General features: G+C 42.0%; 1 protein-coding gene across 3 annotated transcripts in view; it reads left to right on the forward strand.

Annotated features, from left to right (window-relative positions):
- trpm8b.L (transient receptor potential cation channel subfamily M member 8b L homeolog) overlaps positions 1-20,093 on the forward strand; it is a 39,619-nt gene that overhangs the window by 1,959 nt on the left and 17,567 nt on the right. The window contains exons 2-12 of one of the 3 annotated variants that reach the window (XM_041575448.1): positions 4,289-4,339; positions 5,164-5,266; positions 6,137-6,213; positions 6,744-6,900; positions 7,808-7,985; positions 8,786-8,958; positions 9,248-9,422; positions 10,323-10,390; positions 17,229-17,429; positions 18,308-18,410; positions 19,917-20,035. In XM_041575448.1, coding sequence (XP_041431382.1) covers positions 5,186-5,266; positions 6,137-6,213; positions 6,744-6,900; positions 7,808-7,985; positions 8,786-8,958; positions 9,248-9,422; positions 10,323-10,390; positions 17,229-17,429; positions 18,308-18,410; positions 19,917-20,035 — 1,332 coding nt within the window. In that variant the 5' untranslated portion in view covers positions 4,289-4,339; positions 5,164-5,185. 3 annotated transcript variants of the gene reach the window in all.

Consider the following 20,093-nt stretch of genomic DNA (forward strand, 5'->3'; position numbering starts at 1 on the left):
TAGTCATTTATATAAGGCATAGAGCATTTAGAAGCCTGTACTTCTGTATGTTTGCCTTATTATTTGCTGGCGGTCTATGGAGGTGGAGCTACAATCTTTGGGCGATACATTTGGACATTGGGGCACTGTTATAGACCAGGAAACTTCAGCAGCAAAATGTAAATCCTACAATTTCTATTTTAACTAGACTATAGCCTGAGGCTGTGCTGTGCAATGGGAGGCTGCAGCTTGTTTTTCAGAACTTTAACAATAAAAGTTATGCCCTTTGTTTGCTAAAGGTTTTTGTTTCAATAAAGAACTTGTAGCACAGGTTGCTAAGACAAGAAAAGGTAAGACTAATGCCACAGATGAGACACACACAACTGCATACTGCTATCTAATGTCTGCTGGTCTGTGTCTGGAGTAATGTAATGCACACAGCTAGGTCATGTCCTGCTTGTTGGTTTGTATGGAGTAAAATAATGCACACAGTCATGGCATCCACAGAATGCTGGCCTGATATGTATAGTGTAAAGACATATTATATAGTTACTGTTGCTCTTACTGGGATCTACACAATACAAAGAGCTTGTCCATTGTATTATATTCTGTTCTGTATCTGGTAAATAAAGTACAAAACATATTTCTTCCTAGCAAATGAAATGCCATTGAAAGTGGTCACTAAATTGCAAGTGTGCCAAATTTACTCAACCTCATTCTCTTCCCAGACTTTCAAGCAGTTGCACCTTATTTCATCAAAGTGCAAACACAACTGCAGAAAGCTACCACAACCAGTCAAAGCCTTGCTTTCATTGCTTTTGTTACTGTAGTTGACTGATTAGAACAAATACTTCAGGATTAGCAGGCTGGCACAAGACTGGACCGTTAGAACTAAAGTGATAAAAAAAGGTTTATTTAAACATCTCACCCCTTTGGTTTCAATGGTCCAGTCGTGTGTCAGCCTGCTAATCACAGGTAAAAGTTTCTGCAACCCCCCTCGTGTTGAAGGTCTGTGGCATGTACACCTGCCCCCCGCCCCCCCATAATTAGGTTAGTTCACCCCATTGAGTGCAACTGGATTCTCTTCATGCATGAGAAGGACTAATAGCTGTTATGGCTTAGTATTCATCAATAAAATTACACCAGTTTTTGTCCCCCCAACTTACATACAGTATTTTACTAGCAGGCCATGGTACTCAATAGTACAAGTACAGCAGCAACAAAAAACATGAGAAAATGAGGTACAACAAGGGGCAGATTTACTAAGCTCGAGTGAAGAATTAGAATTTAAAAAAATTCGAATTTTGAAGTATTTTTTTGGGTACTTCGACCATCGAATGGGTCAAATTCGATTGAATTGAATGATTCGAACGATTCGAAGTAAAAATCGTTTGACCATTCGACCATTCGATAGTCGAAGTACTGTCTCTTTAAAAAATACTTTGACTTCATACTTCGCCACTTTAAACCTACCGAGCTGCAATGTTAGCCTATGGGGGCCTTCCCCAGCACTTTTGTAAGCTTTTTTTTTTTATCGAAAAAAATCCTTCGATCGATCGCTTAAAATCTTTCGAATCGTTTGTTTCTAACGATTTTATTGTTCGATCAAACGATTTTTATTCAATCGTTCGATCAAACCATTTGCGCTAAATCCTTCTAATTCGGAATTCGAAGGATTTTAACCCTCGAAATTCGACCCTTGATAAATCTGCCCCCAAGTGTCACCAAGTTATTCTTGCATTTTACTCTTTGGCAAAGGTTTGCATTGCAAATTTCTCATGGTAGCAAAATAACTTTGGTTTCTTATTGTAGAATAACACCACCCACAACTCAATTTAGCAGAACTCAGTTCTCCTTCAGGTCTGTTGATTATCTGTCTTCATTGTTTCCTGGGTCAGAATCAGTAGAGCAGGCAATATATACAGGCAGAAAGATATTGTTTTCAATAATGATTATATATACCACAAAAAATATATTCCAACAAATTGGAGTTTGCTGGAAAGTTGCTTAGAATGTCCTTTTCTACTTTTGTCCAAAAAGGGTGCAGTTCCTCTTTAAGATAAATCAGCTATCACCTGGGAATTGCCAGATCCCTGACCATAATAAAAGCTTTGCATGCACACATACTCTGTAGTAGTCCCTAAATTGAATATAACACCCTTGTCAAATAGTACGGAGTTGCATTTCTTTCTTCAGTTGCATTTGGGTAGAAATTGCTGAAGGCGATTTTGAGATTTTACAGTACAGGTATGGAACATGTAATCCAGAATGCGCGGGACCTGGGGTTTTCTGTATAATGGGTCTTTCCGTAATTTGTATCTTCATACCTCAAGTCTACTAGAAAATTATGTAAACATTAAATAAACCCAATATTCTGTTTTTGCTTCTAATTTATATTAATTATATCTTAGTTTGGATCAGTACAATCTACTGTTTTATTATTACAGAGAAAAAGGAAATCATTTTTAAAAATCTGGAATATTTGGATAAAATTGAGTCTGTGGGAGATGGCCTTTCTATAATTCGGCGCTTTCTGGATAGTGGGTTTTCGGATTACAGTTCCTTTACCTTTGCTAAAACCTGTTTATAGTGTGTTCAGTGCTACAAGGTGTGCCTGCTGGTGGATATTAGGGACACAACTTAAAATGAGTCAAGTCCGATGGAATATGTTGGATTAAGTGGAGTTAAGTGAACAATGTGCACAAATCTTGGCTACACAGCACTGGCACTGATCCAAAGTCATCTGTTTTTAAGTAAATACATTCATGCAATTGCATAATTTTATGCAGAGAACAATACCCTGCAAACCAATTCATAGATGCCATCTTTAATTTTATTTCCAAGCAGCTTGCCGTCATAAATTGCCCAGGTAAACCTGTGTATGCAACCTTGGAACTGCTTTATTATGTAATTCCTGGATTATTAAGGGGAGTTCGGAATGGAATGGAGTTTTGGTTGGAGTGATTAGGGGCAGGATCTTGCCCTCATCTGTAGGCGCGGCACTGTACCAAACTAGCATTCCTCTTTACAATAAACACAAATGGGTCCTCATGCTGCTTAGGGTGGATCTCTGTAATTCCCTTTCATAAAGTGATGTGTTTTATACAACAAAAAATAATATATTAATAATAAGGTGCGTAACTGGTTCTGCACAAAGTTTTGGGCGGTGATGCCAATTCACTGATATAATTTGGGTCTCCTGAGAATAAACTTAAGAAACACTGCTTTATACAATGAACCAAATTGAGCCCTTGTAGGAAGACTTTCACTGTAAGGAAAAATGTCCTACAAACTTCTTGTTTCTCTGGGAAGAGCTACAGAATTAAAACTGACAGCTATAATGCCACTGGTCCACTAAGTGCTGCAAATGGAGGATTCTCTGAAGAACTAAAAGTTTGACGGAACATTTGAATGGAACAAGTCAACACAAATATATTTTAATCTCTCAACAGTTAAATGCTACCTCGCTGAATAAAAGTATCAATTTCTGCCAATAACATGAACATTTCTGTTTGATCAAACTTTTGAACCCTCTTGCCTTGTATTTGTCATGGAAAAGATTAAATATGTTTTAATTCAATGTGGTATTTATTTATTGCCACAGTTCTACATAGTCTATGAGTAGAAATGGTGCCAGAACAAAATGGCCATAAGTAGGATAAGAGGTTTGGAGAAGCAGCTTTATCTGCCTCTGTGCTAGGGGCAATGGTACTCAGGGCTTTCTCGCTTATAGTCCTTTTAACAATTCAAATTCCTTCTGTGGCAGTGCTCTGTCTATATGAGAACATTATGAGAGAGAAAGTGGACTTATCTGCTCTTTTGGGATACTAACACAATACCCTCTGCTTATTGCCACAAGAGGCATGATACCTATAAAATGTTATGGGAAAAGGCTGATGGCCAGTCCTGCTAAGGGTAGCACCAAGGGTGTATTTTTCTACATTAAAATAGAAGGTGATTTTCTTCCTCTTGAGAAGAGAAGGGCACTATTCTGTAGTCCCCAATCTGGATTAAGAATGACCTGTAGTGAACTTTAGATAATTTATTTTGAGCTAAAGTTCGTAGACATGAACTATAGATCATCTTTCTGTATCACTGATAATTCTCACAGGGTCATGCTCGCCAGCAGGTTTTTAGGATCAGTCATTTACTCTCTTCCCTATTCATGGTCTGTAAATTTCTGCAGTCACAAGTTCCTCAGTTGTGGTTAGATCTTCTTCTTCTTCCGCAGTCTTCTGTCATAAGTTTCCTGTCTCTAGGATTCTACTCGTATATGGATATAAATCGTCTCTTTAACTTTGTTTTGTAGATTTTATAGTGTTGGAGATCCCATCCCTGGGAAACCAAATATCTGGCTGATGTAAGTGCACCACTTAATATTTTTCTTGTATTGTATTTGTGACTTTGGGGGAGAGTCTGTCAGTGCTCATCTCTTGAAGGTTGACATTCTTAAAAAAAGACAACAAAAAGATAGTTATACCTGCTCCTCAATGAGAGAAAAGTGCAATATTACACTACATTCAATACAGCAAATACTCATTAAAGAAATGTGGAATAGAAACTCTCAAGCAATTAATCAATATTTAAGGGCAGGGTGTATTTGTTTTGCAGCCACGTATATCTAATGATATATCATGCCATGAACAGTATAAAAGAGTTTCTTGTATATAAAACAAGCCTTTTGCATATTGTCACATATTGCTTATTATGTATTTGGTTATGCAGCAAAATATGTGCCACATGTTTACTCTGTCTGGCCTTATCCATTTATGCTGAAAGTGACTTGCCACAAACAAACAAACAATAAGTATTTTGGCTGTTCCGCTAAAACTGAACCATAAGTTTCCTTCCAGGCTTTCCACAAGATAGTGGTAATTTTACCTTTTATAAAGAATGAGTACAGCCAGTATAGTTGGATTATAACAAAAGGTAATGCCACTATATTTCACAAGCTTCTCCATGATCAGATCAGTGTAAAGCACTGCAATTTTTAAAGTAAGTTAGTTTGAGATCAAGGCTTAAAAGCTGAGCATATGCATGCATCCAAATAAAGTATTATTATTAGTACTGGAGAGAAAAGCTAGAGGGAAATAAATTCATAGGGAAAAGGGCACCATATAAATCTGTTTTAGCAGTCACATGTATTTTAACTTTGAGTGATCATTTGTACCATTATTGGTTTAGAGACATCTTGGATACTTCAGGAATGACTTGCCAATATGATCTGGAAGGATCCCAGAAACTATACTCAAGTATTGAGCTGTCACCAGCAGAGCAGCTATCCGGGGTAGGCAATGACAATAATTCCTTATGGTAGTACCGAATAAGAGTTGACCTACACGTTATAGTAATAGCCTTAATGTTTCGATAAGAGTACAGGCTGGGATTAAGCAAATGAGTGTAAAGTGCAAACATTTAATATTTGGTTGCTGTGTTGTATGAGTTGGTCAGAAGTGTCTAAGCACATTAGAAGTGGTCATCAGCGGATCTCTCCAAAGGGAATATTTAAATATGTCTATAAACCTTCACTTCATCTCTGGGCTTTATGGTATTGGAAGGAGTAAATATAAAGTCTGTAGGTACATAGACCCTGAGCCTATGTATCAGGGAGATTTCAAGATTTACTGCTCTCACCCATTAATTCTAGTTGGTGGCATAATGTACATGTGTTCAGGGCAATGGAAACTGTATAACCATATGATGCTCCTGCTCCAGGCTTCTGTCCTTCACCATCTTTTAAATAAAGGTGACTGTACATACATAGTCAAAACTGGTCTAATCTCTCATTGTGGGTTTACTGAATAATACAGTTACCAGATCACTTAAAAAGTCTAATAATCAAAATGTCTAATAAATGCATGTTACTAATTACTAATTTAAACTACTGTCCAATCAGTTGACTAGCTGGATTTCCTAGCAGTGTCCTTGATTTTTCACAAAGCATTTTGTCTTTTCAAAGGAATTATGTTGCAGAAAAAAGTCAATACCATTGATTTATGTTATGTGTGAAGGGCTTGGTGTGTAGTGTTTTTAGTCAGTCTGCTATTTTATACACTGATTTATGCTGAGTTGATACATGTAGTTCTGCTATACACTGCATTAGGAGATGCATTATCAGAATACCGTTTTCTATAAATCCTCTTTTGCATGTTTACAGAATGTTGAAAGATACAGTATTATAAAGGATATTAAGAAGAGAGAATGCGTGGTGTTCACAAAGGACTCCAGTTCACAGTAAGAAATAGAAATGTTATACAGTATATCTCCAAACTAGTGGTAAAACAAAGATGTCAGGCCAGATTCAATTTCACAAGTGTCATTGTCAATAGCAACAAAAACAATCAGAAATTAGTGTTGAACATTGTCCTACAAGTTGGAAAATGAATGCAAAGACCTGTCTGGGTGTCCACTGTCAACTGTGTTTCTACATCTTAGTACTTGCGTTGACCTGAAGACATATGACTGCTTTAAGGCATGAACTGTGGTGTCTAGCACATTACACTATAGATTATATTCTCAGTAATACTTTTGATAATTCCACAGAGATTAGGAGGAAACATAACATTGCTGTGAGTATATAATATTGTATTTTATTTCTTAATGAAATGGAGAAATTGATGCCCCACCACAACCTCTAAGCACAAAATCAATACATAAAATTCAGACATGCAGTCATTATCCAAAACATTCATGTTTAGGAATATGAATGACCTTGAAATGCATCTTTTTTCAAAGTGGTGGAGTATTCTTTCTTGTTGTCTCAGGGAGAGTCTATGCAAATGCGGATATCTCAAGAGACAACACACTGAAGGTGTACAGACCAATCAGAATGATAAGTGGAACTACAAGAGGCACACCAAAGAAGTATCCACAGATGCATATGGGGAAATTCAATTTGAGACCTTTGGAAGAAGAGCAAAAGTTAGTATTCACAGAAAGAATGGAGTGAGATAAGAAAAGAGAATGAGCAGTATTTCTTCCCAATACTATTGAAATACATAAATATATTTTTATACAGGTGTTTGGTCGCTAACCTTTTTGTGTGTGTGCTCTCCATACAATTATCTCTTGTTGCTTTCTCCTACTGTTACTGAATGCCTCTAAAGGAGAAGGAAAGGCTTGGTGCGCTTGGGGTGCACCAAGGCACCCCCAAGTGGTTGCATTGACTTACCTGAAACCCCAGGCTGATGCTCCTATCAGCAGAAAACTGCACGGGCCCAGGGTTATACCAGTGAGCATCATGGGGCGATCCACTTCCACCTTCTTCTGTCTTCAAATTTCCCGGGCAAACACATGTGCAGTTGAATGAAATAGCAGACTTTTTAGTTAAAGTTGGGCTTTTTGTTCTACTGCACATTCACAGCCGCGTGAAGAAAGAGGAAGACGGAAGAGGATCGCTCTGTGGTACTCACTTTTATAACCACGGCCTGGTGCAGTTTTCTGCTGATAGGAGCACTGACTCTGAGTTTTAAGTAAGTCAATAAAATCACTTGGGGGTGCCTAACATTTGGCACCCCCAAGTGCACAAATCTTTTCCTTCTCCTTTAAGGTATCTGTTTACACAGACAAGTGTAGCTGTCAAATATATTAGGTTCTTTCATCCTATAGAAAGCAACCTATAAATAGTTTGTTAGAAGAAGTTAGAAGACTTGGGCCAAGATTACTTCAATGACTTGTGCCATGGTTACTTCAGGAAGAATACAGACATTAGATATGGAGAGGCAGAATATGTTAGAATATACTAGATCACGCTCATGTTTAGCATGGTTATGTTTTCTCTGTACAATACATGCACTTAACACAAAAACGTCCACTTCTGTCTCCTTAGTACATTCGTATGTCCAGAGACACAACCCCTGAGATTCTATATAAGCTTATGACCAGTTACTGGCAGCTGAGGACCCCAAACCTTATAATTTCTGTGACTGGAGGTGCCAGAAACTTCTCTCTGAAACCAAGAATACGCAAAATCATCAGACGCCTGGTTTATATTGCTCAGAGCAAGGGTAATCCAACTGAAGTTAAGAATCAGTGAGATGATGAGTGTGCCCTGAAGTACAAAAGGTGTTGTGTGCGAAATAGAAATGAGAAAGAAAGTGGTGTATTCAGGTGAGGGAGTAGAGACACTGAATTGTATGACTTGAGTCTATACAGTATTACTACCAGGCCAGGAATTGTGGGCAGCAAAGATCTGGGGGTGGCATGCTGCCCGCATCTGAATCAGGGACTCTTGAATCTCCTGCCCATTCAGCCCCAACTGTCAGCCATCATTGAGAGGCACCAGCAGCAATGGGGAGTAGTTGAGGGAGTAGGGAATGCAAGTGGGGAGGGGGTGTGAGTGTGGGTGGGTGGGTGCGAGGGGGGTGGTAGTGTGCAAGTAGTGGTGGGTATGAGTGGCCTAGGGGTGCTTCAGGTTGAAATATGGCCCTGATGACTACAATCATCAGGAGCACTCTTGGGTGTCTGATTACTAACTATAATGTTACAAAATAATAAATAAAATGTCTATAGCTTATTGTCCATGAGTATTCCTGAATGGCACTCTCATGTTTACCAAAGTGTGATGAAATGAATTCGTTTTGCGCACTTGTGTTATTTATGCCAACGTAGCAGTTCATTTTAGTGTTATTTCTTATGATTCACACATTTTTTGGCACTCATTTAGGTCAATTGCACAGTAAATCTTGCCATTTTTTATGGCACCACTGCAAATGACCACACTGAGTAGCTGATATAAAATAGTATTTTTTAGCAATGTATACATGCATTATTAAATGTAATTAAGGCCTGTTCCCTTACATCTCAGGAGCGTGGATTTTCACAGGAGGCACTCACCATGGCTTGATGAAATACATTGGAGAAGTGGTCAGGGATAACACGATAAGTCGAAGCTCAGAAGGAAAAGTGGTGGCAATTGGTATTGCAGCCTGGGGAATGATTTCCAACCGTAACTCTTTAATTCGGAGCCCAGATGCTGAGGTTTGCACATGTATCTGACATAGACAGCTGTCAAACAGATAGAAGATCCTCCTTTCATTGCTACAAATTAATATTTGCTACAGCTCATAGAGAAATTGTAGAGAAACTGTCATAAGATGATCATTTAATTGTAATAAGATCATTATTTAGGTTACCAGTGGACTGTAGTCTAATGTGAATACAGATGCGCATAAGTGCTGAAATGCAAGAGTGCTCATACAGAAGGCTAAACTGGTCAATGAACAGTGTTTTTAATGACTATTGACTAATCTTAAATTCCATGTAACAGGGGAATTACATTGCCCATTATGACATGGATGGGCAGAAGGAAGATGGTCTCTACTTTCTGGACAACAACCACACTCACTTTATTCTTGTAGACAATGGATCCCATAAACATCCAACAATTGAAGCAGGACTCCGTGCTTCACTGGAGAAGTGTATATCTGAGCTCACGGCACCAGGTGAGTGACAAACCATGAGTTGCCAATAGTAGAAAATCAGGGGAAATACACCACACATCAACAGACATTGGCATGGAAACAATGGTGTACTTATCAAGCTGTGTTTGCATGTTCTGTGACTGTGTAAAAGTCAGCAGCCGCTTGAAAATGCTATGAGAAAATATGGTGTTCATCTTATTTTTTTCCACAGAGATTTCCACCAGAACTTACTTGATGCTTAAAAGTCTAAAGCGGTGTAAAATAGTGCCAAATCCGGCGTTCAAGCAGCGTAAAATAAAACACACGCTTTTATAAAATCGCCACTTTTCTTACACCACATATAATGTGGAAAATCTGTTGTAAAATAGCTTATACGCTATAATAAATAAGCCCCTATGTGTAGAGTTGCCCAGGAAGACACAATGGTGTTATATTTGCAGTATATCATATTATCTGTGACAAATTCTGTTTTTTTTTTAACCCGAGTTTTTTAAGAAATCAAAATTAGTTATTATTTTTATGTATCTTAGAAACCAAAGAGAAAGATAGTCTCCAGTGTTACCAGTAGGAAGAAATCAGTTTATAATGTGCATGTGTATTCACAACACTCTTTCCAGTGAGCTACAGGCCAAGTTGTTCCCATTAAAAATAACAAGAAATGACAAACCTCAACCCCCCACAAAATATTCGCTTTTGAGAGTTGTGATGATAGCAGGGGCGTAACTACAGACTAATCAGACCCAGGAGTGTAGTGAGGCCCTAATTAATGAGTAAGGCTAGGTCAACCTATCAATATTTTGGGGCTCTAAATTGAATTTGCTGCATTTATTTACACCACTGGATGATAGAATAGCAGTATGTACCAAATTTTTAGAATGAAAAAATTCAGTTCAGCCCTACTTTTTAATTGGAATTTTACAGATTCTGATTACAGTGGGAAAATTCCAATTGTATGCTTTGCTCATTCAGGAGGGAAGGAGACGCTCAAGGTAAGCAGAAAATATGGAAAAGCCACGTTGCCCATGCTTTCAGTTATATTATTATTAGATGCAGATAATGATGCATTATTATTTATATCTCTATGACAGTAATTCTACAACTTTGTGGTGTGAGCAATGGCAAGCAGTCATCCCAACATTTCTTAACCGTGTGACTGTAAACCATACTGAAATGCAAATAAGGGCTGTGATTGGTTAATTGGCAGTTCTATGTGATGTGCTAGCCTGCAGGATGCTTTGTTAGAAACTGTAACGGGCCCGAAGGCACAGTAATAGTAAGGACCAAAGAGGAGACCAGACCAGGTTCGCAGTACAGAAAGGGTTTATCCAGAAGAATCGTCAAATACAAGCAAAAGGGTCAGTTCAGGCGGCAATCAGCAAAGTCCAGGAAACAGGCAATAAACGGTACACAGGAAAATATAGCAGAATGATAACACCCAGGAACACAGTAAAGGAACCTATAATCGGGCAATGAAGAAAAGGGGAATGGGGTTAAAATAGTCCTGGGCTTGGCGCCAAAAACTGACGCACTGGCGTCAGACGCAGACGCCAGCGTCCCCACGCTGACGTCCTGACGCCGGCGCCCGATTCTGACGCCGGCGTCCGTTCCGTCGCCGGCGACCAATCCCATGGCGACTCGATCTTGACGTTGATGGCCTGCGACCAGCAGGGACCACATGGTGGAGCAGGGGGACGCCATCTTGGTCGCCATCTTGGACGCCATGCAGGTAAGAACCTTCGGATTCCATTACAGTACCCCCCTCCTTAGGGGGGGCCTCAGGACCACCGAGACTGGGGGAAGAAGGGAACAGTCTGTGGAACTTACGGACCAGGGTAGGTGCATGGACATCCGAGTTTTTTACCCAGGAACACTCCTCTGGACCGAAACCCTTCCATTCGATTAAATATTGAAGAGTGCCCCTGGAAAAGCGAGAATCCAGAATCCTCTTGACCTCGAACTCTTGGTGACCATCAACCAGGACAGGAGCTGGGGGGGAAGAAGAAGAGGAACAAGACATGGCACGCTTAAGTAAAGAAACATGAAAGACATTAGGAATCCGCATCTCGGGAGGAAGTTGAAGATGGACCGCCACCGGATTGATAACTTCGATGATAGGATAAGGACCAATGAATTTAGGACCAAGCTTGGGAGTGGGAATCTTGAGGCGAATGTTGCGGGTGGAAAGAAAAACCTTGTCCCCAGGAGCATATGGTGGAGAAGGAACTCTCTTCTTATCGGCGAACCTCTTCTGAACCAAAGAACTCTTTTCCAAATTAGAGGAAGTAGCCTGCCAGATAGCCGACATGTGAGCAGCTTGGTCGTTGGCCGCAGGAACGTTGGTAAGGAGAAGATCCTGAGGGAAGGCCAACGGGTTCCGACCATATACACAGAAGAATGGAGATTTCAAAGAAGAGGAATGCAAAGCGTTATTATGAGCGAACTCAGCCCAGGGAAGAAGATCCGACCAATCATCCTGGCACAGGGACACGTGGCACCGAAGAAACTGCTCCAAGGCCTGGTTGACCCGTTCAGCGGCACCATTAGACTGTGGGTGATAAGCTGAGGAAAACTGAAGAGAAATATTAAGAACCTTGCACAGAGCTCTCCAGAACTTAGAGACAAATTGAGAACCTCGATCTGACACAATCTCGGCAGGGAAACCATGTAAACGAAAAATGTGTTTAATAAACAGTTCAGCGAGTTCAGGAGCAGAAGGCAATTTTCGAAGAGGAGTGAAATGGGCCATCTTGCTAAATCTATCGATCACCACCCAGATGACAGTGTGGCCGGAGGATAAGGGCAGGTCGACAATGAAATCCATCGCCAAATGAGTCCAAGGGCGAGATGGGATGGGTAATGGCAAGAGAAGACCCTTGGGGGAGGAATGTCCAGATTTAGAGACAGCACAGGTGGCACAGGAAGAAACAAAGTCTCTGACGTCCTTTCTCATGGATGGCCACCACACCAGGCGTGAAAGTAGTTCCGTGGTTTTTTCAATTCCCGGATGACCGGCTTGCTTAGAGGTGTGGACTTGGGACAAAATGGACTGACGACAATCTGGAGGAACAAAAGCAACCCCCAAGGGGGCATTTCCAGGAGCCGAGGTCTGGGCAGAGAGGAGTTGCGAAGCCAAGGACGGAAATAAGGCAGCGATAATCTTGGAAGAAGGCACAATGGGTTCAGGAACCTCGGAACTAGGCATTTCGGAAATGAAACTTCTGGACAGGGCATCAGCCTTTCTGTTTCTAGAGCCAGGACGAAAGGTGATGATGAAGTTGAAACGGGAAAAGAATAAAGACCATCTGGCTTGTCGTGGATTGAGACGTTTGAGGGACTGGATGAATTCGAGGTTTTTGTGGTCGGTAAAGATGGTTACAGGAACAGAAGACCCTTCCAGTAGATGCCTCCACTCCTCCAGGGCCAACTTGACAGCAAGTAGTTCACGATTCCCAACATCATAGTTTTGCTCAGAAGAAGAGAATTTCTTGGAAAAGAAAGCACAGGGATGTAATTTACCGTCGGAAGAGGACCTTTGAGACAAAACTGCTCCCGCTCCCACATCAGAGGCATCGACTTCGAGGAAGAAGGGTAGAAGAGGTTCCGGGTGCCTGAGAATTGGTGCAGATGAAAAGGCTTCTTTAAGGGATTCAAAAGCTTCCAGAGCCTGAGGGGGCCAGTGTTGAGGTCTACCCCCTTTACGGATTAGAGCAAGAATTGGAGAAATCTTGGAAGAAAAACCTTTAATGAACTGTCTATAATAATTGGCGAAGCCAATAAACCTCTGAATGGCCTTGACACAGGTGGGAAGAGGCCAATCAATAATTGCCGAGACTTTGGCGGGATCCATCTTGAAACCCTGCTGGGAGATGATATAACCAAGGAAGGGAATGGTAGGCACTTCGAAAGAGCATTTCTCCAATTTGGCGAACAGATTATTCCTCCTAAGACGAAGAAGAACTTCTTTGACTTGAGAACGGTGTTCCTGGAGATTTTTGGAAAAGATAAGGATGTCATCCAAGTAAACGACCACACTTTGCCCCAATAAGTCCCTGAAAATGTCATTTACAAACTCTTGGAAGACCGCAGGGGCATTACAGAGACCGAATGGCATTACTAGGTACTCGTAATGCCCGTCACGAGTATTAAAAGCGGTCTTCCACTCATCCCCCTCACGGATCCGAATGAGGTTGTAGGCGCCCCGAAGATCTAACTTGGTGAAGAGACTGGCGCCCCTCAACTGGTCAAAAAGTTCAGAAATTAACGGGAGGGGATAGCGGTTTTTAATGGTAATTTTATTAAGCCCCCGGTAATCAATGCAAGGTCGCAGACTTCCATCTTTCTTTTCAACGAAGAAAAACCCTGCTCCCGCAGGGGAAGAAGAAGGGCGGATAAAACCTCTTTGAAGATTTTCCTGAATATAGGTCTTCATGGCGGCAGTCTCAGAGGGAGAAAGTGGATAGGTGCGACCACGAGGAGGCATGGAACCAGGAAGAAGCTCGACTGGGCAGTCGTAAGGACGGTGAGGAGGGAGAGTCTCAGCAGAGCCTTTGTTGAAGACATCGGAGAAGGTCTGATAAACGGGAGGAAGAGAAGGATTCGAAGACACAGAAGAAACTTTGACAAGGGGCGCAGCAGGCAAACAATTCTGCTGGCAATAAGGACTCCAATGGGAGACTTGTGAGGAGGTCCAATCAATGACTGGGTTATGGGTACACAACCATGGAAGCCCCAGAACTATTGGAGTGGAAGGGCAGTCAATAATAAGAAAGGACAGTCTCTCCAAGTGCATAGTGCCCACCTTAAGCGAAAGTTCTTGTGTAGACAAGGAAATGATTGCAGAAGACAGAGGACGGTCATCGATGGCAAGGACTCGAAGAGGATTCGCCATGGGCTGAAGAGGAATAGCGTGATTAGCAGCGAAGACCTTGTCCATAAAGTTTCCAGCGGCCCCAGAGTCAAGGAAGGCTTGCAGGGAGACTTTCCGGGGGCCCCATTGGATTTGCACAGGAAGAAGAAATCGATGGGCAGAAGACTGTGGAGAGGGGACAATTCCTCCCAGAATAGTTTCCCCAACCTTGGCTCTGGCGTTTCCAGGCTTAATGGGGCATTCCAGAGCGAAGTGAGCCTTGCCCCCACAATATAAACAAAGTCCAGTAGCCTTTCTACGAAGTTTCTCCTGATCAGACAGATGAGAGCGACCAATCTGTACTTGCTTCTTGGCGGGCAGAGGAGGAGAAACAGAAGAAGTAGAAGTAGACTGGGGAGGTAGTATGGGTCTCTGGAAGCGAGGAGCTAAAGCTGGTTGAGACCTCTGCGATTTCCAGACCCGCTCACAGTCAGCAAGATGTTCCCTCTGCCGGGTATCGACTCTTACAGCCAAGGAAACCAAGTCTTCCCAAGAAGAAGGGATCTCGCGGGACACTAGGTCATTCTTGATACGCATTGCCAGGCCGTTGTAGAAGGCAGCGTGATAACTGTCGTTGTTCCAGGATGTTTCTGCCAGCAAGGTACGAAACTCTATGGCGTATTCCGGCACAGAGCGAGTTCCCTGCTGTAACTGGAACAACCGAGCAGAAGCCGAGGCAGACCGACCTGGCGCGTCAAACACAGTGCGGAGATCCCGGATGAAGGCTTTTGCATCGTCAATGGCTGGATCTTGCTTTTCCCAGAGTGGTGATGCCCATTCCAGAGCCTTCCCTTGTAACCGGGAGATGATGAAGCCCACCTTAGCACGCTCTGAGACATACTGGCCGGGAAGCAGAGCAAATTGGATTTCACACTGGATGATGAATCCGCGACATGCTTCCGGATCGCCGAAATACAGAGGGGGTGCAGGTATGCGGGGCTCAGGGACACATACCGGTGTAGCAGGTCTTGGAACAGGGGCGTGGGCCGCTGACGGGAATGCGGACAGCTTCTCCTGAATCGCCAGAAGGACTTGGCTGAACTGAGATTGCTGGTTCTCGTAAGAGAGAAGACGAGAAGACAATCCTCGGACAGCTTGGTAGACATCGGGCGTAACTTGCGTCTCCTCCGCAGGGTCCATGGCCCGATTATACTGTAACGGGCCCGAAGGCACAGTAATAGTAAGGACCAAAGAGGAGACCAGACCAGGTTCGCAGTACAGAAAGGGTTTATCCAGAAAAATCGTCAAATACAAGCAAAAGGGTCAGTTCAGGCGGCAATCAGCAAAGTCCAGGAAACAGGCAATAAACGGTACACAGGAAAATATAGCAGAATGATAACACCCAGGAACACAGTAAAGGAACCTATAATCGGGCAATGAAGAAAAGGGGAATGGGGTTAAAATAGTCCTGGGCTTGGCGCCAAAAACTGACGCACTGGCGTCAGACGCAGACGCCAGCGTCCCCACGCTGACGTCCTGACGCCGGCGCCCGATTCTGACGCCGGCGTCCGTTCCGTCGCCGGCGACCAATCCCTGGGCGACTCGATCTTGACGTTGATGGCCTGCGACCAGCAGGGACCACATGGTGGAGCAGGGGGACGCCATCTTGGTCGCCATCTTGGACGCCATGCAGGTAAGAACCTTCGGATTCCATTACAGAAACATCAAGCAAACATCAATGGAATTGGCAACATGCTGCTGGTGAGAGCACTATTATAGAAGTACAGGTATGGGATCAGTTGTACAGAAACCCATTTATCCAGAAAGCTTAATTATAATCAAATAATCCCAATTTTTCTCTATAATAATAAAACTTTACCATGTACTTGATCCCAACTAAAACATAATTAATCCTTATTGAAGACAAAACCAGCCTGTTGGGTTTATTTAATGTTTACATGATTTTCTAGGAGATTTAAGGTATGAAGATCCAAATTACAGATACATTATCCGGAAAACCCCTGGTCCTGAGTATTCTGGATAACAGGTCTCATAATATGATATTATGAGGACAGGCCTTTCCCTCATTAACTTTGGCTGTGCTGGGGCCTGTCCACCCCTAGTTCTAAGTCATACCACAAGAAATGGAAAGGAAGGAAGAAGACAAAAGGGGTAATTTATGAATGCAAGTTCAGTGAGCATAATCTTGAATGTAAATAATTATGCTTTTACACAAAATGCAACATTCCCCATATACCCAGTGTAGTTTCTACCATATGTCAAAACAGACACCATTGCTCTGGGTTTTTCATCAAGCAACTAGGAGCTGTGTTGCTTCTATTGTGCATGTTCAAAATGGAATTTGTATCCAATTTACTGGGCACAGATTTGGTGTTCCTATTAATGTGGGAACCCAGACCAAGAGTTATCGCCAGGTCCAAGGTGGCAGTAGATCCAGAGTTCCCCAGCATCAATAGGTACAGTTTTATTATTAATGTTTTTATTATAATTAACACATATTTATAAAACACCAACATATCACTCAGTGTTGTACAATAAATAGGTGTACACTTTAAACATACAAGAAAACATTCAAATAACCAACTACTACAAGAGGTAATTAGGGCCCTGCCTAAAAGAGCTTAGGATGGAAAAGTTGTGCACCATTCATCAGAAGAGGGGGATGGATACAGTGGTAACCATGTGGAAGTTCAGGAGAGTGTTTAGACACAAGTATGAACTGCATCAACAACTGCTCTCCAATGCATCAGTCTTAGAGCTCATGCTCTTCTAGTGCATTCACATATATACCCTATAATCTCCATCTATTGGGGTTTGTAAAACTAGCCAGTCACATTGGTATAAAATGCTCCTGGACATTAAGTCCAATCCAAATGTCAATGTTGCACCATTTATTGTTATTGTGTATTAGCAGTGTTTATCTCAATTGAATTAAACCTCTTTATTCTTCCTCCTGCCAGGCAATAAATAGAGCTTTAAAAAGTAATATCCCATGCATTGTGGTTGAAGGATCTGGGCAAATAGCAGATGTTATTGCCAGCTTGGTGGAAGCAGAGGGTACACCAGTTACATCCACAGTAATCAAAGAGAAGATGCTTCAGTTCCTAAAATATTCTGTGTCTTGTCTCACAGAGAATGAATTGGAGGCCTGGATTCAATGGGTATGTTAGCACTTGTTTATAGTATTAAATATTCTGATAATTTGCATTAATGCTTAATATATATATCCTATCCTAACCTAGACTGGAAATATATTACAAGAAGTTACAATATTTTTCCACAAAAAAGGCAGAAGAGGAATGTGCCTAAATTGCAAAAAACAGTTTTTTACTGATTATATTAATTTTGATCATCTGCTTTGAATTTTTATTTTTAAGCAGAGTGCACATATTATTTCATCAATATTTCCCATAAGTACCTGATGCTAATTTTCAAGTGCTGGAGATTCATGGGTTGAAAAATGGCCGACCATTGTAGGTTATGTGCATGTCAGACTGGGGAAGTATGCTCCTCCACTGCTCATGAACTTTCCCTGTCATGGAACCAGAGGCGAGCACATAATAGTGAGTGAGAGGTTGTGGGTGTGGATCGAGTGCATATACTACAATGGCAGTAACACAAGACTGGTACTAGGGGCAAGCAGAATGGGCATGTGTCGAGGGCACAATGGTGGAGGGTGCTAGGCATGTACTGCTTTTTTCTGTCTACCCAGTCTGGGCCTGGAGGATTTAGACTGGATAGGAGACTCCTAAGCATCATGTGAAAAAATTGCTGGTGCTGACTCTGGACAATCCTTTTGATCATGCCCCACGGCCCAGACTGGGTAGACAGGCAGAATACCTACATGCCCAGCATCCCCAACCATTGCAACCTAGGCTCGTTCCTCTTCAGCTCTTGTTTGTCAGTGTCTGTAACACAGGGCCAGCCCCTGTGTTACCGACACTGACAAACAAGAGATGATTTTTATGTTCAACTTTCATTCTGAGTACCAGGTATTCAAGTTAAGTGATGTAATTTTTGGATTTTGTTTCATTTGCAGGTAAAAGAGATAATGGAAAGCCCACATCTTCTAACTGTCATCACAATTGATGAAGCTGGGGATGAAACTGTGAGCAATGCCATTTCCTCTGCCTTGTACAAAGGTGATTTGGGCAAAATGCATAAACTGACCTCACATACATGTTATCTCCTTTACATAATAATGAATGTGTTAGTGCTAATGTCATCACATGTAGACAATGTAATCAATAATTCTTGCCCTCTACACAATTCCCTATCCCCCCCCTGAGAATAATGGGTTTATCCTCCACTGTCCTCTCTTATACCTTATGCAAAAAATTCTTATGGTTCTCTTTCCAGTTCCATCCTCTATACCAGTGCTGACTAACTGGCGACCTACGAGTCGTGTGGTCCCCCACACAAAAGTTTGCCTGTGGTGCCTGTTTACCTTTTAAAAGGTATCAGTACAGAGATTACCCTGCATTTTTACACCTCAAATTCAGACTGTAATCCACTGTATTGTTCACCCATGTCACCCCCCCCTGCATTATTCCCACCTGTAAAAGCTCTATTATTCATACCCCTAAAGCCCTGTACTGTTCACATCTCAGCAGGGTCAGACTGGAACATTGGGGACCCACTGGGGCTGCAACCCAAAGGGCCCTCCTGACTTCGAAACTCTGCCCCCGATACACGCAAATGTCAATGTGCCATGTGCATGCATCCCTGCTGACTTGCCGCGGTGCAGCTGATCGGGGAGCAGGTCCTGGCCGACCTGCACCTCAGACCCATACCACATTATTCACCTGTTCACACCTCATACAAAGTGCTGGAGGGGCACCAGCATTGTATCACTGCATGTAGCACAGTATGAACTGGTCTTGAAAGGTCTCCCTGCCTTTTGCCGTATTCTGCCTGCCCTATATTCCCTGTGTGTGAAATACTCTGCCTGCCCTGTGCTCCCTATGTCTTAATTTTTCATATATGAGTAATGAGTGATATACCTGCACCAGCCATTATGTTTTTTGGGTATGCTACCGTCATTAATGTGGACATGGTCTTAAAAGTGGTAATGTGGTTGTGGTTTAATGTGGGTGTGGTTTAAAAACAGGGAGTGATCAACACTGGCTTTCATTATCATCACGTCGGTACCATAGAAGTTGCACAGCACTGCTCTATAACCTTGATGCCATGAAGTTAGTGTCACATGGGGTGAAATTACCTCCCACATGGGTGACAAAACAACAAAAATGCCCTTCCAATTTAGAAATTCCCATGTCCCTTGAGCATCAGGAGCCACTGATATTCAAAGATAGGGTAACACGAAGTTTTGTTTATTGGTTAGGCTATGCTGCTGTTAAATCTTAAAAAATTAAACACAAAGTGCTTTCTTTTGTGTTTTCTTCCATGTAGTGTTAATCACCCATTCTACCTATGCCTGTGAATTAAGCACAAGGAAAACCCTGCAGTTTACACCTGACATTGACCCGTAATGGTGTCTGTGAGTCCATATTAGCCAATTTGGCGACACATAACTTGAGCCCTGATGTTCATTTTAACAAAAATTTAATTGTTTTATGGTAAACCATTTGTATTGCGTTGATACTTAGGATCCAAAGTATTCTATTCTGTCATGTACTCTCATCCAGCTTACAGTACTAGCAAACAGGACAAGGGTAACTGGAATGCACAACTGAAGCTTCTCCTGGACTGGAACCAGCTGGAACTGGCCAGCAATGAGCTGTTTGCTAATGGACAACGTTGGAAGGTGAGATGTGCACAAAACCATGTAGCACTGTAATAGACCTAAAGCATAGTGATGTTCT

This window comes from Xenopus laevis, chromosome 9_10L, assembly GCF_017654675.1.
Source record: "Xenopus laevis strain J_2021 chromosome 9_10L, Xenopus_laevis_v10.1, whole genome shotgun sequence".
Lineage (NCBI taxonomy): Eukaryota > Metazoa > Chordata > Amphibia > Anura > Pipidae > Xenopus > Xenopus laevis.